Source organism: Cynara cardunculus (assembly GCF_001531365.2).
Source record: "Cynara cardunculus var. scolymus isolate 2C chromosome LG 2, CcrdV1, whole genome shotgun sequence".
NCBI lineage: Eukaryota > Viridiplantae > Streptophyta > Magnoliopsida > Asterales > Asteraceae > Cynara > Cynara cardunculus.
The window spans coordinates 3,841,985-3,867,163 of NC_037529.1; the positions used below are offsets into that span (position 1 = coordinate 3,841,985).

Genomic DNA, 25,179 nt, shown 5'->3' on the forward strand with positions numbered 1-25,179 from the left:
CGATTTTGAAAGTTGGTTCCCCAAAATAAGAATCAGGTGAATGTTGGTTCATCAAAATGACGATTTTGAAAGTTCGTTCCCCAAAATAGGAATCATGTGAAAGTTGGTTCCATTTTGATGCAATTTTCCTAAAACATTATAAATGGTGTGCCCTCAACAGTAAAAAAACACTACAAATTTAAATGTAATTTACAAAATGTAAAACACAAGATAAATAAATTACTGAAATTAATACGAAATAATATTCCAAATATAGTAATTATATTAATAATATAATTATAATATTTAAAAAATAGAAATCATCATAGGTTATAACAACTTTTTACTCATTCGTAGAACACGTTATTTGTACATCACATGGTTTTCTTACGCGTATTATCACATGTGATAAGGGTGTTCTCGTAAAATGAAAGTGTTATCGTTTGAACCTCTACCTATATATATATATTTTTGGGATTACGTGAGACTAGTCTGGTTTCATGAGACCTCGTGAGACCATTTTTTTTACACTTGATAACTTGAAACTTCAGCAAAACTTTGTGAAGGTAACCTTCACACCGTTTTTGCTATGAAAGTTTGGTTTTTTTACCTCCATGGAGTTCTGTTGTGAAGTTTCAAGTGTAAAAAAAATGGTCTTATGGGTCTTACGAAAACAAACTGGTCTCACGTGAACCCAACCATATATATATACTAGTTGTGTACCCGCGCAATACGGCGGGAGCCATGAATTTTAATAATTTTGAAGTTCCACTTGTTTTATAAAATAAGATTTAACGATGATGGTTACGCCTGATCTTTATATATTAATACAATTTGAATAAATAAATCGATTGTGAAATGGTGAATGTATGTGATGGGGTGAGTGTATGTGAAGAGAGGTGGAGGTGGAGGTGGAGGTGGAGGTGAAAAAGTGAATATAAAGAGGGTGGATATTGATAGCCTCTTACGTCATTTTTCACCCCCTCCCCTCACATACTCTTCTCCTCACATGCTCACCCCCTCTCACATTCAACCAAATTTTAAAATTAAAATATTAAATTTACATTTTATACCCTTATAATTAGTTAATTAATTTATTTTACGTTCTTTATTTTTAAATATTTCATTTTAAACATTTATCAAATTAACATATATAATCGTATATCAATTAAAACATGTTTAAAAAATACATTTTTATTTTAACAAATTACACCATTATAATCGTCTCGTTAATACCTTCGAAATGAGTCCAATATTGAATAGTTTTTGACTTAATTATATTATTATATATATTATAAAAAAATATTTTTAATATTTACGATTTATACTTTTTATAGTTATTTATTTAATTTATGATACATCATTTGTTTTACATCATTATCACATTAAAATACATTAGCTAAAATAGGTTAAAATATATTATACTTTATTAATTTATTTTTAAAATTTATTTTTACATTTTTATCACATAAACTATATTAGCTAAAATACGTTAAAAGATACGTATTTAACTTTTTAGTTGATTATTCAACTATATACATTATACTTAGTTGATTATTTTTTATTTTTATTTTACATTCTTATCACATTAACATAYATAATTGTATATTAAATAAAATATGTTAACAAAATATMTTTTTATTTGAACATCGTTTTATTTAATTATGGAATTGTAATTATATAAATATCATAATTGAATGACATTAGAGAGGGTACTTTCGTAAATATAGAGCAAAAGAGACCTTATGTCCAAACCGCTCCTAAACCGGCGGTCGAATGTCCGATTTCGAGTCGAGAGTTGCCTTCATGCTGACCAGACGACAGAGAAAGTTGTGAGAGAGAGAGACACACACACACAACACCTTTTCTGTTGCTTTACTGCGTGTATTATTCACGTATACACAAGTAACACACACAAATTGCTTACATCAGTTATTGAGAATTCCCAAAATTTCTCTTATTTGCTAAATCATATCTGCAAATAAGCTTTTGTTTTGTTCCTTTTTATCACCGATCTGATTGGTGGAGTTGATATCGTTGACACTTTCTGCTTCCATTTGATGAGAAGGAGATCGATTGTTCAAAGGAATCATCATCAATGGTACGTCTTTATGCTAAAGTAGCTCAATGATTACTTTTGCTGCTTAGTTTTTTATATTTTAGAAGTCAAATCTTTTCAACGAGTCCACTACTTTAATTTCACTTTGTAAATTGTAGTATCTGGCTTATACGTATTGATGCTATTTGTTTTTTTATCAACTCAGGTTTGTTTGTTTCTTTGTTATATGTTTTTTTTTGGGTTTTGTGAAGCTTCTACGTAAATGTGGGCATGTATGTTAATGTATTGTATATATGGCATTTATGATAAGAGGGGAAGCTGGTTTTCCTGTATTAGGAATTGTTTTATATAAATGAGTGGTGATTGAAATCATGTAATTTGGAGTTCAGAATCGGAATTGTGGCCCATGAAGTTTAAATTGTGTACCAATTTGCTCAGGTTCCTAACATACCTTGAGGGAACATAGAAGGGTGTAGATGTGAATTCAAATGCTCTGATCATTGGGATTTGTGGTTGATGTATTTGGAAATCGGGATTTGTGGGGTTAATTAAAGCAGATCTTTTGCTAAATATCAGAATACTTGGTTTGACATGGAGGGTGTGTAACTTCTGAACTTCATTTTCAATTCAAACCTCAATTTCGACGCTCCAACATCATCTTAGGTATATCACGTTGAGATGTTACGTGAGAGAGGCGACTGCATATGCTTGTATATATGCTAGAATCTTGTGAAATTTCAAAAGGATGAAAGATTCTGTCATTAAAAAACAACTGATACAACATGACTACTTGACATCAAGTGGTAGTGCCTATTTTTAGGAAGGTTTAACGCAATTGTAGGCTTGTAGCGCTACAATATTTGCTTATCATCGTCTAATGTATAATAGTTTTATGTGGCTTTAACTTCTGCACATTGATGACGAGAAAAACTCAACCAAGACACAGGCTAACAGGCAGAATGTACCAAAAAGTGTATCAACACAACTTTTGAGGAAATCTATAGAATAGATTCTTGTTTACTGTTCAGGAATTGAACATTTTCGACGGTTCATGTGGCTGACGCCTGACTGGGAATATATTAGATAATGTACGTGTAATGATGGTAAGTGGGCTCTATTAGTGTGCATTGGTTACTATATAAAAAGGAAAACTTCTGTCATGGCTTGTTACAAAGTTATATTTGCTGTAAATTTTTTGTGTCTAGTACATTGATTTATTGTGCATAAATACAAATTCATGCAAATTTATATGTAAAAGAAGGATAACGTCTTGTCTGGCAACTGACCAAGGTTGTTTAGAGCCAAGAAATAATTTCAGTTAGATTCTTATTGCTTATGATATGCTCCCTACAATTTCATTAATTTTTTACTTCCTACTTTTTCCAGCCAAGCATATTCTCTTAAATGGACATATATTGATTTGGCTTCTCTAAAAATTATGCTTGGTAACAATAATGTTCTGAAGAAGCACCATGACTAGTTAAGGTCTGAATGTATTATAATTTATAAGTGTTTTGGTAAATATAAGCATGTTAGTATTAATTTCATTTCTTTAAAATTAAATTGTGCGCCTTCTGAGGGTGGCATCTGATCTCAGGTAGGAGTATATAGTAATCTTCCTTCTTAAGTACGCAATTAGTGGTTCATGTATCTGATTCATTTGCCATTTACCTCTTCTCCCCATAAGCCTTTCCTACAATGATTTATTCCAACAATGGGAAACAAGAATGTTATGCAATGGGTGAATGCCAATACATTATACAATTATTAATACCATACTGGTTTGTGGATGCATATGATAGATTGATAGTATGACATGAGGTACATAAGGATAATCTATAATACTCTCAAAATCTTATTTGAGAAAATACCATATTCTTGATTCTTGATAAGCATACTTCATAAACCAGTCCCATGTCTTGTGAGTTAGCATCTTAGGACTTCATTATCATTTCGAATGGTACTACAAGGGTTGAACAAATATGATCCCAGCTGTCTTCTATATGATAATTATATGTTTTCATGTGTGGGCTATCTGAAATTTGTACAACTTTCTTATTTCATCCTTTTGCTTCTAATGCAATTAAGTGCTCGCAGGCTGCACCGGTTAATATTATTGTAGGTTCACATGTATGGGTTGAGGATCCTGCTTTAGCATGGATTGATGGCGAAGTAGTCCGAATTAATGGTCAGGAGCTTCATGTTAATACCACAGATGGGAAGACGGTGAGTGTCGTGATGCTAGATTATTTTTCTATAGTTTAGACGCCATACAAAAAAAGTTGTATTATTATTTTATATGATTATTTCAGAAAACCGAATTTAAGCAGCTTAGGCAGCACTCATGCATGGTACACATGTGGTTATGACCTTTTTACAAAGCCATAACTTTATGGATATTAGAAGGCACTTTACACCCCTTTTAACAAAGACGTAACATTACACCAATTTTATATTAGGTGTAACATTGCACCAATTCATCACTGACTTAGCACAACTTCGTCACCACTTAGAACAAAGGTGTAACGCTTTACTGTAATGTTATGTTTTTTTAAAGGCTAACCTTACAGCTTGGTAAACCTCATTATGACAATGTCATTTCGACTACTCCTTATGCAGCTATGTGAATTATTTTCCATGTGCTTCTAATGCAACTTTTGAAGATATTGTCATGGTCCTAATTGCATAATGCTAGACTCTGTCCAATATCTAAAATACATGAAACACGCAAAACTGTTTACTTAAGCTCCTCCCCTAAGGATTATGATTGCTGGAAAGGTCATTATTTATTTTGATGGTTTATGCCTCTTGATTCTTGTAGCTGCTGGCATAAGGCCTGAAGCTTCATTTGGGTCTGAATTCTCGTTTGACAATTTGACGGTTCTCATGCTTGCTTTAATTGTGCAACTGAGGTTATTTAATATGATTGCAGGTTATCAGAAACTTCTCAAAAGTTTTTCCCAAAGATACTGAAGCCCCTGCAGGTGGTGTAGATGACATGACCAGGCTTTCATATTTGCATGAACCAGGAGTGCTGCAAAACTTGTCTACCAGATATGAGCTTAATGAAATATATGTAAGATGTTGAGTTATTTTTCCTCAACTGAGTATATCTTGGAAGCAGAACTAAATGATTGCTGATACCATACTCTTTTTTATTCCTCCTACAGACATATACCGGGAACATTCTAATTGCGATAAATCCGTTTCAAAGATTACCTCATCTCTATGATACACATATGATGGAGCAATATAAAGGGGCAGCATTTGGAGAACTTAGCCCTCATGTTTTTGCAGTTGCAGATGTTGCATACAGGTAATATTAACGTTCTATTAAGTGAGGGTATCTTAGAGGATGCTTTTAATGTTAATTTAGTTTACCCTCTTTATTTTTTCTTTTAGCTTTTCCCAGCTAACTTGATTTACTTTGTAAACAGGGAGATGATCAAGGAAGGAAAAAGCAACTCAATTTTGGTCAGTGGAGAAAGTGGTGCTGGTAAGACTGAAACAACAAAGATGCTCATGAGATATCTCGCACATTTAGGTGGTCGTACCGGAGTAGAAGGTCGGACAGTTGAACAACAAGTCCTGCAAGTAAGCCAAGTTTATTTATAACCGACATCTCATTTCTAGTTCTGAAAATGCCGCAATCTTTATTTTTCCTTCTTCCTAAATCCTAAAAACCAAACCAAACCATACAAATCCAGTAACACGAAGTAGGGTTGGGACTTGGGAGGGTGAGATGTACACAGATCTTTCCTCTACCACAAGGAGTAAAGAGGTTGTTTCTGTGAATACCACCAGCTTGCTAAAAGTTATTTTTATTGTTTTTTTCTTCTTCCTGTTTTTCACTAAATCCATATGCAGTCCAATCCAGTACTCGAAGCATTTGGCAACGCAAAAACTGTTAGGAACAACAATTCAAGGTGAAACTTGCCAATTTATTAACGTGGAAACAGTTGAGTTATATTTGGCTTTCTCATCATTATGATGCTGACTAGCTAAACTGTGTTGATTGTGTGGCATGCAAACATAGTCGTTTTGGGAAGTTTGTCGAGATACAGTTTGATAAGAGTGGGAGGATATCAGGGGCAGCCATCAGAACTTATCTTCTTGAGAGATCTCGTGTTTGTCAGATATCAAATCCTGAAAGAAACTACCATTGCTTTTATCTTCTTTGTGCGGCACCACCTGAGGTATTTAAGCTCCTTTAGTTTTCTGGATCTATAGGTTCTTCCTTACCTTATCCTGTGCGACAAACTGATGTCTGATATTAGTAATAGACTTGACAATCACAAGAGGATTTTTTCACTTATTTGCAGGACAGAGAGAAGTTTAAACTTGAAAGCCCTCAGTCATATCATTACTTAAATCAGTCAAAATCATACGAGCTTGAGGGAGTAAATGATGCTCATGAATATATTGCTACAAGAAGGGCCATGGATATTCTCGGAATCAGTGGAGAAGAACAGGTCACCTTTCTTGACCCTGCCCATGTTTTTTTATGTAGTATCTTGGATTTTCTTATATTACACAGATCTTTTCAGGAGGCAATATTCAGGGTAGTGGCTGCAATTCTTCATCTTGGTAACATCGAGTTTGCAAAGGGACATGAAATTGACTCTTCGGTCATTAAAGATGAGAAGTCTAGGTTCCATCTGAATATAACAGCTGAATTGCTTATGTAGGCTTCTATTGTCCTTTTCCATTCACAGATTTGCATTATATGCTTGCTTTGTGATTGATGGTTAGTATCAACCAACCATTATCATGTAATAGGTGTGATGCTAAGAGCTTAGAGGATGCATTGATCAAGCGTGTAATGGTGACACCTGAGGAAGTTATTACAATGATTCTTGATCCTGAAGCTGCACTGGGTAGTAGGGATGCTTTGGCTAAAACAATCTACTCTCGCTTGTTTGACTGGTGAGAATAATTAATATTGGTTTAATATTCATGGACAATGATACATGTGTTTCTTATCTTTCTGCTCAGAATCTAGTTACACCATCTACATCTTTTAGGATTGTGGAGAAACTAAACAGCTCAATCGGACAAGATCCAAACTCAAAATCACTAATTGGCGTTCTTGACATATATGGGTTTGAGAGTTTTAAGCACAACAGGTAGTTTTTATGGAAGTTATGTTCTACAACAAGACATGAACCTGAATGCTGTTATGCTGACGAAAGGTTTGCTATATATAGTTTTGAGCAGTTCTGCATCAATTTTACAAATGAAAAACTACAACAACACTTTAACCAGGTTTGGTTGTTTGTGTGAATTATCCATCACATGAGGAAGCGCATGTGTGAAATTACCATCTTCATTTGTTTGCAACTTGTTGTTGCAGCATGTGTTTAAAATGGAACAAGAAGAGTACACAAAGGAAGCAATAAATTGGAGCTACATAGAGTTTGTTGATAACCAAGATGTTTTGGATCTTATTGAAAAGGTGCTCAACTAAATGTGTGATACATTGTTATTTATCCACTATGTAGTATTTCTCTTTTCATCTTTTCTTGAAGTATGTGATTGTCAAATTGTATTTCTTGTTTAAATATACTTGTAATGGAAATATTTGCAGAAACCTGGAGGGATCATTTCACTTCTAGATGAAGCATGGTGTGAGCCTATTTCAAATGCTCTTGATAGTAATCCTATATTATTCTACATTTTTGTTTCTATTTTTGTCTAACCAGGGTTGTACGTATCATCGTAGTTTTTCATTATAAATAGCATGTTCTTGTTTATCTTTGTAATTTTTCAGTGCGCCATTTGATTTCTATATCAGCATATGATTTTCGTTAACTAATCTACCTGATGCAGCATGTTCCCCAAGTCTACTCATGAAACTTTTGCTCAAAAGCTATACCAGACATTTGCAAAGAACAAGCGCTTCATCAAACCCAAGCTTTCTCGCACTAGTTTTACCATATCTCATTATGCTGGGGAGGTGCATATTTGCTTATATTTCCATATATGGCAGTTTTTTTCACTTTCCTCTTATATCCCTAGTACTGCAGGTGAATTATTTAGCTGATCAGTTTCTAGACAAAAACAAGGATTATGTGGTGGCAGAACATCAAAGCTTGTTAACTGCCTCAAAGTATCCATTTGTTGTTGGTCTATTTCCTCCACTTCCTGAAGCATCGTCCAAATCATCCAAATTTTCCTCCATTGGTACACGGTTTAAGGTATTTCTTTTGCTTTTGGCCTTCTTCCTGTATGCAAATTTGAATAGTTGCTCGATAGTAAACTGATTTCTTTCATGAAATGTAAAGCACGATATGAAGGCAATCTAACAAATACAGATATTCTTGCATTCTGCTAAGTGGTCTGTGAAATAGTCCATAAAGCTCAATTGCGTTACTTTGAACTTGATAATTCAATATGAAAACATTATTGGACCAAGCAACTTATTAGTGCAGAGCACGGGATTATCAACCTGAGATATTATGCGGTCATTCATAAGCTATTGCTGATGCAATTTCTATGCTTTGAATAAGGCTGTAGGCCAAGTGTGGTCAGAGCGTGGAGCACATATTATGACAATATCGCTAGCATGTCTGTTGTCTTGCTAGTCGATGACAAATTTGGAGAATCCATTTTTTTACATGATGTTTCCATCGTCACCATTAGTTGTATCTTCTGGAACCTCTTGGAATTCATTATCCTAGCCGAATACATTATGTGCTCTACACTTCACTATCCTAGCCAAATATAGTATGCGCTTGACTGAATCTTCTCCAGGATGATATCCAGTGAAAAGATGTCACAGGAAAACAGTTACCGGCTTTCCAAAGGAAGTACACTAAATAGTGCTGAGGCCATTGAAGTTGCATATACTTTGAAGGAAAGCACAAGAGGAATTAAATCTTCATATCCACTAATCAATTATGGTCATTTTTCCACCATTTTGATATTTTGTAGAAAGATCATAAGTACTAACATGCTACTAAATCCCTCTTTAGGAATCCTTGTCCATCCCTACCACAAAAAAATCTCATTAAAGCTGGAGAGACCTTTTCTTTGAAAGCGACGAAATATTTTATTTCGCTTTTACCTCCCATTTCTTCTTTAATCTGCGGCGACCTCAGTCTTTCTGTCTCTCACTTGGCTATGTTCTTTTTCCTTTTTTTCTTATCGTCTTTCTTTTTTTCAAATTGATTTATCAGTTTATCACTAATTCCTTCTCAATGACCGCATAAATTTGCTTTAAGGTGGAGGATGAAGCAACATGTATCTATGCAGTTTGTATATTAGATTACATCAGGCATGCTGCTCAATTTTGTGAGATCCATGATGACACAGAATGCAGGGTCTTTTTTCTATTTATTGGGGGTGGGGGTGGGAGAGAATCAAACCATTCTTCAAAAAAAATGTTGAAGGAGGGGGTATTACAGAGCAATACGTTGGATTAAGATTCCTGGTTTCAATTTTGTTAGACCCATAATGCAGAATGAGGTTTTAACTGAAATACATTAGTTTCTGGTGGACTTTTCTCCTCTTCTATTCTCTTCTGTTCTTTTAAGATTTATTGGCTTTTTGTTTACCGCCATCTAGAATTTCATTTGCTCTAAATGTGGATGATTTCCGTTTTCAGCTATGGTGCCAATTTTCTTTAAACTAGGATTCTGGCATGCGGTAACGATTAACTGACTTCCACTTCGCAGCTAGGAGTTTGCATGCTTGCAGCTATATGATGTAAACAGAACTTTTAATTGCTGAGTATTCTGATGAGAGATGAATGTGTCTACTACTTGCAGCTACAGCTTCATTCTCTAATGGAAACCTTGAGTTCAACTGAACCTCACTACATTAGATGTGTGAAGCCAAACAACGTTCTCAAGCCTGCTATCTTTGAGAACCTAAACATCATCCAACAACTGCGCTGTGGTGTAAGTAAATTAAAATATAAACCCTGGCTCTAATGGGACTCAAGCTGAAAGTACCTTGGCAAAATAGTGTAGCATCCTTTTGGCCTATATTGCTCATGTTCTAACTTATTGTAATATAGGGTGTTCTGGAGGCGATCAGGATAAGTTGTGCTGGTTATCCTACCAGGCGAACATTTTACGAATTTCTTCTTCGTTTTGGTGTTCTAGCTCCTGATGTTTTGGATGGAAAGTATGTTTAAATGATCTTGTTCTCATTATTGTGAATACTTTTGATTCCTTTGTGTCAATTATCCATCATAGTTTTCCAATTATATCCTTTAATGTAGCTATGATGAGAAGATAGCATGCCAGATGATTCTGGATAAAATGGGATTGAAAGGTTACCAGGTAAATCCCATTTGCCAGTTATTGCTGCTAGCATACTTTTTTCTTGGAAGGCAATAATATTAAGTTGAAAAGAACAGGGAGGAACCCTAAACAATACACCGGAGAGTTCCACATTCTGCAAGGGGGATAACGCAAGGAAGAACAATCAAACCACTACAAAAAAACCTAGAAACCAGAAAGAGCAAATGATACAAAACAAAAGCATAGGACCAAAACATGAGCTAGACGGACATTAAGACTGCCAATTAGATCCACACAACCAATCCACCCAAGAAGGTTTGTTGCTCTTAGTCCTGTTCGAGATCCAAATAAAGGAGGTTGACTGAATTTCCAAAAATCTCTCTCGAATGTCGATCCGAGCATCTCTTTCGAAGACCAAAGAATTTCTCTTCCTCCATAAGATGCAAAGAGTAGACCAAATGATCAACATGCTATAATGAAATTTAAGCTTCAAGTGCTAAGAAAGATATTGTAACTACTTGCAGATTGGTAAAACAAAGGTGTTTCTACGAGCAGGTCAAATGGCTGAACTCGATACAAGGAGAGTAGTGGTTCTTGGGGATGCAGCTAAGGTTATTCAAAGGCAAATTCGCACCTATATTGCCCGCAAGGAATATATCTTAATACGCGAAGCTGCTATCCAGTTGCAGTCGTGTTGGCGAGGTATCAGTTGGCTGCTCTTTTTCATTTTTATTTTCTATGTTGCTCTCGTTATTCTTGTTTTATCCAGCTTATGCATCTGACATTTATGAAAATTTTGAAATTGTTTTTATATATTATCCACAAACTCTGTAGATAATGTTGTGTTAACGTAACAGTTTATGAGAATTCTGGTATTGGTTAGAATTGTTTCTTTGAGCCATGATGTGACTGACTTATAGTTGACCTCCCCCGTAATAATTCATCCTATTAGAGTTTGACCCCTCCATCTATTGTCTAATCAGGCCTATCAGCTAGCAAGCAACTTGATAAACTGCGAAGAGAAGCTGCTGCGGTCAAGATTCAGAAGGATTTCCGGTGTTTTGTTGCTAGCAAATCGTATCTAACACTTAGGATGTGTGTCATCACATTGCAGACAGGGTTGAGAGCAACGACTGCTCGTGATGAGTTTAGATACCGAAAACAAACTAAGGCTGCAACTTTCATACAGGTTCTACAAATAGCATGTATTTTAAGCACCTCAATGTAGCTTTTAATCCCAATGAGTCAACATAGATCAAATGAATCTTCCGATGGCATGCAGGTTCACTTCCGTCGCTATAGTGCATATTCTTACTACATGAGTCTCCGGAAGGCTGCAATAGTTACTCAATGTGGTTGGAGGCAAAGAGTTGCCAGGAAAGAGCTTCGGATTCTCAAAATGGTATCCCCATCTTACTAGGAGCTTATGTTTCTTGGTACTAGAAATATGTTTCAAGTTGGTGACAATTATGTACATCTATTCAGGCAGCAAGGGAGACAGGGGCCCTCAAAGAGGCAAAAGACAAACTAGAAAAGCGTGTGGAAGAACTTACATGGCGTTTGCAGCTGGAAAAGAGACTAAGAGTAATTTTATCTTAGTGTCCTCTGCTTCAAATTTGCTGCTTTTTCTCACCATGATTGTTATTTTACGTGCCAACAGAGTGAATTGGAACAGACGAAAATACAGGAAACTGCAAAGCTGCAGGATGCATTGCGTATGATGCAAATCCAAATAGATGAAGCAAATGCTAAAGTAATTGAAGAGCGTGAAGCAGCACAGAAAGCTATTGAAGATGCTCCTCCAGTGGTTAAGCAAACACCGGTTATAGTTCAGGATACAGAAAAGGTTGACACCTTGACAGCAGAGATCAAAAGTTTAAAGGTAGGCACCTCAATTAAAAAATGGTTCTTTTTGTTTCATGTTGTAAAACATTTATTGTTGAAAATTATCACTATAATCTTTGGAAGCTATTGCCATTGTTTTTCTTAGAGTAACAAGCATCTAATCATTGCACCCTTTTCAGATATTTTGGTTGAATGTGAATTAAGTAGATATATTGGTTAAAACTTTGATCTACTATGCATTTATATATGCATGCAATGCAGGTATCTGACGAAATGGTTGCTTCCTCAAAAGTTGCCTTTGCAAGTATCATTTAATTTATGCTTGCCTGGTTTACAAAATTGGTGGTGGACTATAAGGAAAACTTAGGGCCTGTCTGTTAGCAGCTTAATGAACTTAATAAGACTCATAGCTTATTCTGTCAGCTACACACGACGGTTTGTTAGTGGCTTAATGATATAGAAAGTGACTTATTTCAATAAGCTTTTAGGAGGGAGCCTTTATGCAGAAAGCCAAGTTTTTTAAAACCTGCCGTTCCCAATTAAAAAACATGCCCATTCCATCTAGAAAAAACCCTTCCAAACAAAAACTTTCCCAATCTATACACACAAAAATAAATATACACAGACAGCTTTATCTATATAATACTTAATGGAAAACCAACCAATCAGCTCCTTAAATAGACCTGGGGGGATATGATGGCTTAATGAAATCATAAAATTTGCACAGGCTTTGCTGCTAAACCAAAAACAGACGGCTGAAGAGGCGAGGAAGTCTTACATAGAAGCTGATGCCAGGAATGCGGAGCTAATAAGAAAACTTGAAGATGCAGAAAAAAGAGCAGACCAGCTTCAGGAATCCACACGGAGGTTTTTCACTCAATTATGAAAGATAAATTTGTTTACTTTTTACCTTAGTGAAATACCCTTGTACAAATGAAGAGGTATGTGCCTTTATATCAAGCACTACTGAATACCAACCTCTCGTGTTTGCACATCTTGGTTTTATTTGTTTGTGAGTACCTGGAACATTTATTATGTCTTCTTTTGACTTTTCTAGGCTTGAAGAGAAGCTCTCCAATATAGAGTCGGAGAATCAAGTACTTCGCCAACAAGCACTGATCATGTCACCTACTGGAAAATCCATACCTCCACGGCCAAGGACAACTTTTTTTCAGGTACCATACAAAAGGAAACTAGATTTCAGTTATTCTCTTGCTCATGGATAAACATTCTCAGTCTATATGGATGAATCTACAGAGAACACTGGAGAATGGGAACATCCAAAATGGCGAAGCAAGGCCTACTACACCTGTAATTATACTTAATATCCTCGAATATAAATTATCTCGTGTAAAATAGATTAAGAAGCTCAAGGTAAAAAGTTTATATCACTTATGTATTATTATGTGGCTCAGGAAATGTCGATTGTTCTATCAAATACGAGGGAACCTGAATTAGAGGAGAAGCCACAAAAGTCTCTTAACGAAAAGCAACAAGTAAGTGACGGGTCTGAGTGACACATAAGTTTCATCACATTTACATGTAGTTTTTGCTAAAGTGAAAATACATGAATAACTTTGAAATTAAATGAACTAAAATAATCGTTTAGTTACCAAAAGGATATGATTTATTCTCTTGAAACCAGAACTCATGTTATCTCCTGATCATCTCTGAACTTATTAATTGCTACTTAATGTTCTTCTTCAGGAGAACCAGGATCTACTTATCAAGTGTATTTCACAAGATCTAGGATTACACGGCGGCAAACCTGTTGCTGCTTGTGTTATATACAAGTGCCTTTTGCACTGGAGGTCATTTGAAGTTGACCGAACAACTGTATTTGATCGCATAATCGAAACCATTGCTTCCGCCATAGAGGTGAATGCTTTTAATTTATCAATGTTCTGAGATTACCATACGTCCATGTCGTTAGTAGCAAATTACAGTTTCTGTTTGATGGATTGTTTTGAGTAAGTCCAGGAATTTGGGAGTTGGATTTGACTTTGATTTTCCTGTGATGAAGGTCCACGATAATAATGATGTTTTAGGCTACTGGTTGTGCAATACATCCACATTGTTGACGCTGCTTCAACACACCCTTAAAGCAAGTGAAGCAGCTAGTATGACTCCACAAAGGCGGAGGTCATCAGCCTCTCTTTTTGGAAGGATGTCCTCCCAGGTATGACCAACATATGCAGCACCATTTTTTAATGTTTAATTATAACTTTTACTTGTTGGGTTCTACTCTCTTTTCATAGATTTTGAGATTTAAAGTTATTTAGGGGTTACGAGCATCTCCTCAGAGTGGTGGCCTTCCATATCTTAGTGGCCAAATTCTTGGTAGACTGGATGATTTACGACAGGTGGAGGCCAAATATCCTGCTTTGTTGTTCAAGCAGCAACTTACAGCATTTCTTGAAAAGATATATGGATTAATACGGGATAATCTGAAGAAAGAAATATCTCCGTTAATAGGATCATGCATCCAGGTAAGTTCTATCTTATCCTATTTGGCTGTTATATATAGAAGAGTACATATTTGTGGTGTATTTTGATGTGTAATTTGACATGATAAATGTATATGGCAGAGCCTTGCTCAATGAACATAGTTTCTTCAGATAATTTATGGAGAAATATGAGCTTTTTTTCTTTCTAAAAACACTAGAAGACGCCTTGAAGAATGGATTCTAGATTTAATGTTCCAAAGGGCAAATCTCAGTTATTTTGGGGAGAATGTAGAACTACTAAATTTGAGCTCGTCCTTCTTGAACACTGCATTATTGGCTAATTTTAGTTCTAAGATATGATACTCTTCCCTCCTATAACAGACAACCGTTGTACCCACTAAAAGATTATCAAGATGGTAAAAAATTGTTTAATATTTGGGATTTGAAGTTTGCAGTATATGCAGGTTCCTAGGACATCACGTGCAAGTTTGGTGAAAGGGCGATCCCAAGCTAAAGGTGTGGCTCAGCAAGCGGTGAATGCTCATTGGCAAAGCATTGTAAAAAGCTTAGATAGTTGCTTGAAGATAATGAAAGCAAACTATGTGAGATTTAAGACCCTTGTACAGCCGCATTTGTGATTCTTCTTCTATGGTAGCGCTATTCTCATCTCTTGATTTCTTGCTTTACAGGTGCCCTCTTTCTTGGTGCGCAATATATTCACACAAATATTCTCATTTATCAATGTTCAGCTATTCAACAGGTAAACTGAACTGTATTTATACCCTTTTGTGAAAGCAGTCAACTTGATCATGCATGATAAGAAATGTTAAAATTAATCCAATATCGAATATTTTACCCAATCACGACTGTTATTGCCCTTATGGTGACAGCCTTCTATTGCGACGTGAATGCTGCTCATTCAGCAACGGGGAATACGTGAAGTCAGGATTAGCTGAATTAGAACAATGGTGTTTTTATGCAACAGAGGAAGTAAGCACTATGACTGAATGAAACTTTTGTTTCTGAAGTATATAATACTTGTATAACATCAGGCACTATGACTGAATGAAACTTGTAGTTGCTGGAATTTCCCATGGTATTCTCCTAAAACATTTTGATTAACAGTATGCAGGCTCAGCTTGGGATGAGTTAAAGCATATCAGACAGGCAGTCGGATTCTTGGTGAGTTTTGCCTTCATGGCTCCACCTCCACGTACTTCTTGCTTGCTTCTAACCACATTTTCTCCTTTGTTTCCTTGTTAAGGTTATACATCAGAAGCCCAGGAAAACGTTGAAAGAAATAACCAATGAACTTTGTCCTGTGAGAAAATCTCCGACTTTCAAATTTCCGAATAGCCATGAAACCTTTTTCCTTTTCTATCTTATTTTGAAACCGTGTTTGGCTCATGCAGGTGCTCAGCATACAGCAGCTATACCGAATTAGTACGATGTATTGGGATGACAAATACGGTACACACAGTGTATCTTCAGATGTAAGTTACATTCAAATAATACAATTTACATATATATATATATATATAGAGAGAGAGAGAGAGAGAGAGAGAGAGAGAGGCAGGATCAAACGAGAATGGTACCTATTTAAAAGAACACGAAAACGGGCAAATCACGTGCAAAATCATGTGATTTTACATTAAAGGTCAAAAAGGGTGGCCGGGCGACTTGTGGCTGCGTCTTCAGGTCGCCGGGCAAGGTCGCCTAAATCACATGTGATTTTGTATGTGATGTTAGTGTAAAATCACATGTGATCCGTCCGTTTTCGTGTTCTTTTAAATAGGTACCATTCTCATTTGACCATCCCTCCATATATATGGGGTCAAGTTTAGGGGAAAACCGCAAAAAAAATGAAAAACTGAAGAACGCCCTGATAACCATTCATCTGGACGTTATGCACATGCGCATATAAGTAATTTGTAAACAATTTGTCCAGTATACACATGTGTATGTGCATAAAAACCGAGAAACATGCAGATGAATTATTATCAGGATGTCCTTTAGTTTTTCATTTTTTTGGGTTTTCCCCTTAACCTCTCTCTTTTTTTTTTTCTCTCTCTCTCTCTATATATATAAAGTGTATTTGGTCATGCTATATCTTGTAACCCACTTTAAACTGGCCTGCTTCAAGCGCATCTTAACTTCTGTTCATTTTGAAGCTTATTTCTTATCCAACATCTCCTTCTAAGAATTCTCTTCTCTTTAGATCATTTCCAAAATGAGAGTTATGATGACGGAGGACTCAAACAATTCTGTTAGCACTTCATTTTTGCTAGATGATGATTCCAGGTACTTTTTCAGAAATCAGAACTTCAATGTATAATAGAGGCAACAGCTGAAATAATAAGTCACTTGTCACAATAAGAATCCACACATCCTAAACCAAATCCCATGTTATTTTTGTAACTATTAAGGCTCTACTTAATCAACCTTTGCTAATTCTTGACTACCGAAAACACTCGATCTCAATTGTCCACCCCCACCCTACCCTACCCTACCCCACCACCTCAACCTCCACCCCCAACAACCCCCACCCCCACAAAACCTTGCTTTGCTTGTTAGAGAATGTGACAAGTCTTTCAAGTTTATAGGCACTGTTGCAGAATCTTGATATTTCTTATAAATGGTTGGACTTTGGTTTTTATACAGCATCCCATTCTCTGTGGATGATATCTCCAAGTCAATGCCACGAGTAGAAATAGCCGACATTGAACCTCCACTGTTGATTCGTGAAAACTCGGGTTTCGTATTCTTGCATCAACGGAAAGAGTGATGAAGATGTATGATGATTTGCAACTCTTTTGATGGCAAGTCTGCATATTCATCAGGTTGGAACCTGTGAATACAGACAGTTGTTGTTGGTCCATTTAACAAGGTATGTACTATACTTCTCCCACTCATTTTTTTGTTGGGATCAATTCATTTTGTTCCTTCTAAGCCTTTGGGTAGGTAAAGGGGATTATTCTTTAGTTATCATAGTTACAGTGTGATTGGCCTGCTTTGTATAGCTACAACCATGTGGGGTAAAGGGAAAATGTATCTAAAGAAAGGTGGTTGTATAGTTACTGTAAAAAGTGTAAATGAAACCTGCAGAATAAAAAGTTGGTAATGTATGTTGATGGAATCCAAAGCAAATAATATTTGATTTAATAACTGAAAAAGAATAAAATTGTAATTACTAAAAAAATACTATGAATTTGCCTGCCCTACCCTTTGTTTATAGTTGATTATAAAGGTTTTGTTTGTTAGCAGTTTAATGAGCTTAATAGGACTCACAGCTTATCCGGTTAGTTATACATGATTGTTTGGTAGTGGCGTAAAGATATAGAAAGTAGTTTATTCAGTAAGCTTCTAGCGGAGAGTTGTATGTAGAAAGTCAAGTTTTTTTTTCTTTCCAAACATGTCCCTTGCAATTAAAGAACACACTCATTCCATCTATGAAAAAACACTTCCAAACAAAAACCTTCCCAATATATACAGACAGATTAATATACACAAGCAACTTTATTTATACAGGATTTAATTGAAAACCAACCAAACAACCCCATAGAATACTACTATCATACGGAAAGTAGGAAACTATTTGAAACAGGGTAAATTGCATGAAAATGTAACGTAAGTTAGTCAATTTCAAAACTTTCATTTTGATAACTAAGATGTAAAATCTCAATATAAATACCTGGGTAACCTTATTTATGGGATGTTTGGGATTGCTTATAAAAATAACTTATTGACTTATTTCGGTGTAGCACCGGTAATAAGCACTTTTGAGTATTTGGATAAATAACTTATACCGATACCAAACCGGTAATAAGGAGTTTTTAAAGAAGTTAAATCATTCTAACTTATAATAAGTTGATAAAGACTTTCGTAAAAAAAGTATAAGGGGCTGTTTGTTTTTAATGTCCTCTTAAGTCTGAATCGGTCAGACATAAGAGGATTCAGTTTTTTTTTTTTTTTTCAATTAAGAGCTTAAAAGCTCTTATTAGGTCTGAAAATTTAAGTGGTTGAGAAACCTCTTATTACCTCTTATTTCAAATCGTTGCCTGCCTACTCTGATCTCTTTACGCTCGATTTCTCTGGATCAACTCTTATGTCTCGATCTCTCATCTCTCAACTCTGTCAATTGTCGATCCATATCAACTGTCGATCTCTCATCTTCAAACTTCAGATTTCAGACGCAAAAAACAAACAGTCTGATTGATTCAGATTTCAGACTTCAGCACCACCTTTTAAAAATCAGAAGTGAATTCAGACTTCAGCACCTCTTAAAAAACAAACGCCACCTAAGTAATATATCCTTTCCAGCCCTTACCAGTATGTTTGAGTTTTGCTTCTTGATGATATTGGAAAAAATACACACAATATTATTAAATCATGTTATTTTATTGTAGTGAACCAATAAATTAAGTTGTAGTCATTTTGAGAGTCACAATTCTTTTGGGCTTATTATGGGTACTGATCTTTTAAGTCCGACACTTAACAGATTATTGTATATCTGATTTGTCTCTCACATGATTCTTGATTCAAGATAGTTTAGACTGTAGACCGACTTAGTGGTTGCCGGTTAAAAAAACCCTTTTGGACGGAATAAGGTCTCAACGTATATGCTTGTGTGTAGGAAATAAATGAATTATCAACAAGAACATGTTTTATTTTTGTTTTTCACGGTTATACCACATAAAGCAATATGTAGAAAGATACGTTGTCTTCCAAATCTATCGTTCTAAATATGTATATATATAAAAATATTTTATTAATAATAAACTGTAAGAATTTAACGAGAGATTTCTTGTAAACAAAAACATAAACCATTTAGAACATCTTCAATAGATTTTTTTATAAAATCTCTAATTTAGATATTCAAAAGTTCAAATCTCTAAAAAAAAAGACAGATTTTCTACTTTAGAGATTTCAAGATTAATAATATTATTACAACTTTATCGCCTCCAATAAACATTTAAAAAAAGTTTATGTCAAATAATAATAATTCATCTTATTGGTGATTTGGTGTAAAAGAAAAAAAAAAACAATTTCTCTCCTGTTTAAGTTTAGTGAATTTCTAAACTAGGGGTGTAAACGTTACGAGACAACTCGCGAGCTACTCAAGATTGATTCGGCCAAAGCTTGGTCTAACACTCGACTCAAATAGGTTCGGCTAGAACTCGAGCTCGACTTGACATATTAATGAGTCGAGTCAAACTACCCAACACTCGCTTGAAAAACTCGTGAGATACTCGATTATTTTATATATAAGTAGTTTTAAAATATAATCAGTTTTTATGATAAAATTTGTAAAATATAAATAATAAAAATGTCTTATATTTTTAGATATTTAAACAAAATTATGCTTTTTTTTAATTATAAAAATTAATTAATTTTTTTATATATTAAATCACATTAAAAAAAAAAGACAAAGAAAAACTATAAAAAAGATTAGTGAAATTGTCCCATGTTGAAAAAGAGATGGTAAATGAAGGGAGAAAAGATATTATAAAAAGAGAAGGAGGTGTATGAAATTTCTAACTTTATCTTTATGATGATAAAGTTTGAAGTTGATCGTTTTAGTTTTATAAAAACTAAGAGAACATCTTTAAGTTTTAAAATTTATAAGAGAAAAGACCCTAAAAATTCATAAATTTCAATGGGTGAGCTTGGTTTGAGCTTGAGAAATAGTTATCGAGTTCGAATCGAGTTTGATTTTTATTACTCGTGAATTTTCAAGTCGAGTTCAAGCTTGGAAATTGGGTTTCGAGTTCAAGTCGAGCATAATGATACTCGAGCTTAACTCGCATTATTTACACCCCTATTCTAAACTTCAAGTTTTTTCTACTTTAAACAACAATATAGAAGATCTGTTTGAGCAAGATATAATTTATTTTCTTTAATACTATGTTTCAGTTAAAAGTAGAAAGGGTGTAATAATGTGATGATGATGATGCATGTGATTGGTCGACAGTGAAAAAAAAATCATAAATGTTCTTAAACATAAATAATATAGTGGTGAGTTAAATGTATCCTTATGCAGTGATAAATGCATCCTTGCCATTTTCTTTATTAACCTGGATATTCAACCTGTTATGTAGGCTAATTAATTCCAGAACGATCACCTGCTTTGCAGATAGTCCAAAGTCATCGTATTTGAACCTCCGTGGTCACAAGGGGATTTTTATTCTTCCTTAGATTTGAACCTGGGACCTCCTGGTACTTTTGACCTTTGAAGCCAAGCTTAAACCAATCAGGCACCACCCTTGTGGCTACATCCCTGCCTATTAATTTTCCTTTACGCACGTTGACGTCAAGACTTTTTCAATTTCTAATGCATGACTTGGCATGATTCTGATATTAAAAGGGGTGCATGTAGTAATATCCATAATATACATTTCACATATAAAAAATGATAACTTTCATAGTTTATAACTTCTTGTTAAAACTTAACGCACTTTTGGAGACCAAAACAACGCTTGTACGTGCAACAACACATAAAAACTGTTTTTAACAGAGTTGTTTGTTTACGACTTAATAGGCTCGCCCAGTGGCAGATGTCTTAACCACCATGAACCGCACCAAAAGGTTAACAAATCTATGCTAAACCAACATCGGTAAGAAACTATACACCCAACTTACGACTTGCATATCTAAAACGGTTATTCACCTGAGACGGGTTGGTTTTCTTGACTACGATCTTCAACAGGCGGTTGCGCCACCTCTAGTTTTTTCCTCTCCTTGAGAACCACTTGGCGCGGCATAACTTCCAACAAGAAATTTCCTCCATTCCAAACCGCTGCAGAAACTTTGAGTATCTGGAAGATGAGGTGTAATTCATACGACAAGAATATTGGGACCGTCAGCGCCATTGTCGCTACAGTGAAAAGGGCTTGTAGCAAAATGTACATAAACATTCGATTTTGATCGCCAAGAATGCCACTTAACCGCCACCATATGTTGTTCGCTTTTTGTGCCTTTTTCGACAGTCCCCTATACGGCCACCAACGACGTTCTTCATTGTGTCAGAAACAAGAAAACGAATAAAGAAAGATGCACCATGTGAGAAAGACCGAGACATAAGCCATGTTTGGTAACCATAAGCTAGCTTATTGAAAAAGCCCGTTTAGTTAGCCATAAACTAGGAGCGTTGCAATAAGCTAATGGGGTTATTTTCCACCCCTTTCCAATTTTGCCCCTTATTTTAGGTCCTTTTACGTTGTCATCTAAATTATCAGCTAATTTTTACCAAACATGTCTAGTGTATCGGCAAACATCTCACTTATTAGCTAACAACTAGTTTTTCAGCTAGCAATAGCTTATCAACCAACAACTAAAAGCCCGTTTGTTAGCAGTTTAATGGGATTTATAGCTTATTAGGTCAGATATACATCATTTTTTAGTAGTGGCTTAATAATATAGAAAATGACTTATTTAGTAAGTTACTAAGAGGAAATATGAAAAAAACCAAGTTTTTTTTTCTTTCCAAAACCTGCTCCTTCCAATTAAAAAACACGCTACTTCTATTTATGAAAAAACACTCTCAAACAAAAACTTTCCTTCTCAATCTATACAGACAACTTTATCCATATATGAATTAATGGAAAAACAACCAAATAGCCAAACTAGTTTATCAAACATAGGGATAAGGGGTCAGGAATTAGGATCTTGAGACCTACCATTTCTAGTTAATTGTAACTTCATGTAAAAAATTACTTTTAGGGACTATCAAATTTCTGCTCGCATTGCATAAACAATAAGTCTTTAGGAAACAACCACTATACTTAAGAGGTCAGGTCTACGTACATCACACCCTCAGACCCTACTTTTCAGTGGGATTTACGGGGTCATTTTAGTGTAGAGGTAGAAATTATCGTAAGTGCCCATATTTATTGACTTGAGAATGCAACTCTTTTATGTGTAGAAAAGACTGTAAAGTAGAAAAGATAACCTGTAGGAGGTCATAACTTCAGGATCCTTTAACAACCGTTGTCGACGAAGGACATTTACTATTAGAAAATAAAGAACCTGCCAAAGGACGTAAGCGATCAAAGGAACCGTGAATAGCCATGTACACAGGAAAGATTTGCTTTCAACTTGACGCCATGAAACTTCTTGTTCAGTTTCCTCAGGATGCATCGCTTTAAAGTAGGCTGGATCCCACCAGCAAATTGTAAAGAACACCACACCTGCGGATTAAATATTCTCACATGGTATTAGAGTCGAGTTCTATCAATACTGCACCATTTGATCATAATTTATAAGTATGATAGATGAACCATTAACAAACGTTGATCCAACTCACCTGGTAAAAGATGTATAAGGACGCTTACAAGTTTATCGACTGAACTAAAAACCAAGCTACAACGCCAAACGATCAACGCCCATGCTAGAGGTCCCTTCAAAAGTATCAACCATGAATTATGAGTCCATTTGCAAGTCTTTTAAGTATGATCCTTGTTACTTTATGTGCAATGTAAGATATGGGAAAAAGTAATTAAATACATACATAAATAAGTCAGGTTCAAAGGAGAACCACAAAAACACGGAAAACTGATGAACCATTCATTTGTATGATATCACATGTACATAGAAGTAATTTGTCCAATAGGCATGAGTGCATAAAAACCAGGAAACATTTTTTAATTACTTTTATGCACACTTGCTAGCATACAGATTAATGGTTATTAGGGTGTTACTTGATTCTTATTTTTTGTGGTTTCCCCAGAATTTGAGTCTCTCTCTCTCTCTCTCTCTCTCTCTCTCTCTCTATATATATATATATATATATATATATATATATATATATATATATATATAAGATGATCTACTTGCCTCTGCAAATGAGAAAGTAACCATGAAAAGCTTTTGATTTCTAGGAAAGAACAAAAGCATGATCAAGAAGATGGTATTGGCATAGTAGCAGAAATCCTGCATCACACAAGAAATACATGATGTTTAGCAGAAAACTTATGATCCTATAAAGCAATCTATTTTTTTAAAACAACCAGAAATCTCATTAAGAGCTAGCAAGCAGCTAGCAAAGAAGAACCTATAAAGCAATCTATTAAAGCGTTGTAATAGTCATCTCTTAATAAGGACCTAAAAACCGAAATAAGTGTCGAGATGAACGTACCAGAAGGTAATAATGCCATTTCTTATAGCGATAATAAATCCATCGAAGTGGTACGAAGGTGATATAGAACAAGCAGTATATATATCGAACATCTTGTGGCCCTGAGACCAAAACAACAAGAGATTAACGAACAGTTTGACTACAAACCATTTGTTCTGATTTCTAGACACCAATCGGAAAAAACAAAATCTACCGATAACGATTTACTCACTTGCACCCAATATAAAACAAAATCCCCCATATGCGAAGACACCTAAAAAATGAGTTACCTACAAAAGCAGAAAACAGAAAAGCAAATTTTTCAAAATATATATACATATATCACACAGGTACTATACGATAGCAATTATATATCAAATGTAATATATATCGACCTTGGTGATGAAGCTTTCATGTTCTTCGGCATGTTTAGCGATCTTCACCGCTTGTTTAGACAATATCTCCTTTGTTTTTTCTTTTGTTTGTTGCACTCTCTACGAAAAACCAACCAAAAAAACCTATAAAATCGAACACCAAATGATATAAACAATAAACAAAACTTCATACCTTAGATCGATCTTTAAACCTCTGCTTCACCCTTTGAAACCGACGTGCAGCATATGAATTTTCTTCTGTGTCTTCAGTGCTCGACATCTTCTCATCATCACAGATCCACAAATCTATAATCTACAAGACCTAATCTATAAATGCCTATCAATACACAAATGAAAACGAAATTGCCACCTGATAATATGAAATGATACATAAACACAGAAAGCAGGGGCTGAAATTAACTTCGATTTCAGAATCTGTAGGTTTCAGAATTTTGTGCGTGAATTTGAACCCTAAATTCCGTTGGAGGTGTGGTGTATGCTTGTTGTTGAGCGTGATTTCATAACGAACTTCATTACATCCGTACGTTTTGACCGTTTGACCGATTACTGATCAATAGCTTTCTACAAAATAGAGTAAATTACGGTTTTAGTCCATGTAGTTTGTTAAAAATTGCTTTTTTTATCCTTGTACTTTTGAAATTACGATTTTTAATTTCATGGTTTATAATTAACTGTCGTTTTCATATTTTTATCATCTACAAATTTATTGTTGTTTTATTTTTTATGGTTTATAATTAATTGTTGTTTTCGTTCGTCGTATTTAAATGTAGCAGTTAGTGTCACGGATCAAAATGGTAATAAATTACAAATCATAGAGACAAAAACTGTAGTTTTAAAACCACGGGGATGAAGAGAGCAATTTTTAACAAACCATAAGGATAAAATCGTAATTTACTCTTACAAATATTTATTTAATCTTGTCAAGATATTAATCGATTAGTTTTTTTTTACCACGTCAAACGAATTTTATGGGGCCGTGAAATTAACAAGAGCAGACTTTAAATTAAAATAAAAAAATTTGTTAACTGTTTTAAGGTTCGTTTACCAAGAATTTACCAAATAAGGGGTCGTTTACCAAACGATTACCCGGTAA

At 34.9% G+C, this 25,179-nt stretch overlaps 2 protein-coding genes across 2 annotated transcripts; one reads left to right on the top strand and one right to left on the bottom strand.

Annotated features, from left to right (window-relative positions):
- The first annotated feature begins 1,846 nt into the window (after window positions 1–1,846).
- Window positions 1,847–17,573, top strand: LOC112507127 (myosin-17-like). Its single transcript, XM_025111563.1, has 39 exons — window positions 1,847–2,080; window positions 4,136–4,264; window positions 4,971–5,114; window positions 5,209–5,354; window positions 5,476–5,632; window positions 5,906–5,964; window positions 6,075–6,234; window positions 6,361–6,510; window positions 6,586–6,722; window positions 6,818–6,964; window positions 7,063–7,164; window positions 7,246–7,303; window positions 7,392–7,493; window positions 7,626–7,663; window positions 7,868–7,994; window positions 8,065–8,235; window positions 9,808–9,939; window positions 10,059–10,168; window positions 10,266–10,326; window positions 10,812–10,989; window positions 11,271–11,476; window positions 11,570–11,689; window positions 11,773–11,871; window positions 11,948–12,169; window positions 12,860–12,999; window positions 13,190–13,307; window positions 13,390–13,443; window positions 13,548–13,628; window positions 13,840–14,010; window positions 14,156–14,311; window positions 14,415–14,621; window positions 15,044–15,181; window positions 15,269–15,339; window positions 15,470–15,569; window positions 15,705–15,761; window positions 15,844–15,900; window positions 15,992–16,072; window positions 16,798–16,880; window positions 17,241–17,573. Exons 1-39 carry the CDS (start codon window positions 2,078–2,080, stop codon window positions 17,362–17,364), a joined length of 4,596 nt encoding a protein of 1,531 aa, XP_024967331.1. The 5' UTR covers window positions 1,847–2,077; the 3' UTR covers window positions 17,365–17,573.
- Window positions 17,574–21,238: 3,665 nt separating this feature from the next.
- LOC112504261 (uncharacterized membrane protein C776.05-like) lies at window positions 21,239–24,345 on the bottom strand. The gene is made up of 8 exons (XM_025108198.1): window positions 24,259–24,345; window positions 24,087–24,185; window positions 23,924–23,981; window positions 23,713–23,813; window positions 23,412–23,507; window positions 22,882–22,975; window positions 22,528–22,765; window positions 21,239–21,569 (listed from the first exon to the last, which is right to left on the bottom strand). The coding sequence occupies exons 1-8, from the start codon at window positions 24,343–24,345 to the stop codon at window positions 21,239–21,241; spliced, it is 1,104 nt and encodes a 367-aa protein (XP_024963966.1).
- Between the last annotated feature and the right edge of the window lie 834 nt (window positions 24,346–25,179).

Excerpts from the sequence above, each read along its gene's own strand:
- LOC112507127 (XM_025111563.1), top strand. Across the intron at positions 4,265-4,970 it reads ATACCACAGATGGGAAGACG|GTTATCAGAAACTTCTCAAA; the intron begins GTGAGTGTCGTG and ends ATATGATTGCAG. Across the intron at positions 7,494-7,625 it reads TTTTGGATCTTATTGAAAAG|AAACCTGGAGGGATCATTTC; the intron begins GTGCTCAACTAA and ends AAATATTTGCAG.
- LOC112504261 (XM_025108198.1), bottom strand. The coding sequence starts at position 24,345 with ATGTCGAGCACTGAAGACACAGAAGAAAATTCATATGCTGCACGTCGG. Across the intron at positions 24,186-24,258 it reads GGTTTAAAGATCGATCTAAG|AGAGTGCAACAAACAAAAGA; the intron begins GTATGAAGTTTT and ends GGTTTTTCGTAG. Across the intron at positions 22,976-23,411 it reads TTACTTTCTCATTTGCAGAG|GGACCTCTAGCATGGGCGTT; the intron begins GCAAGTAGATCA and ends ATACTTTTGAAG.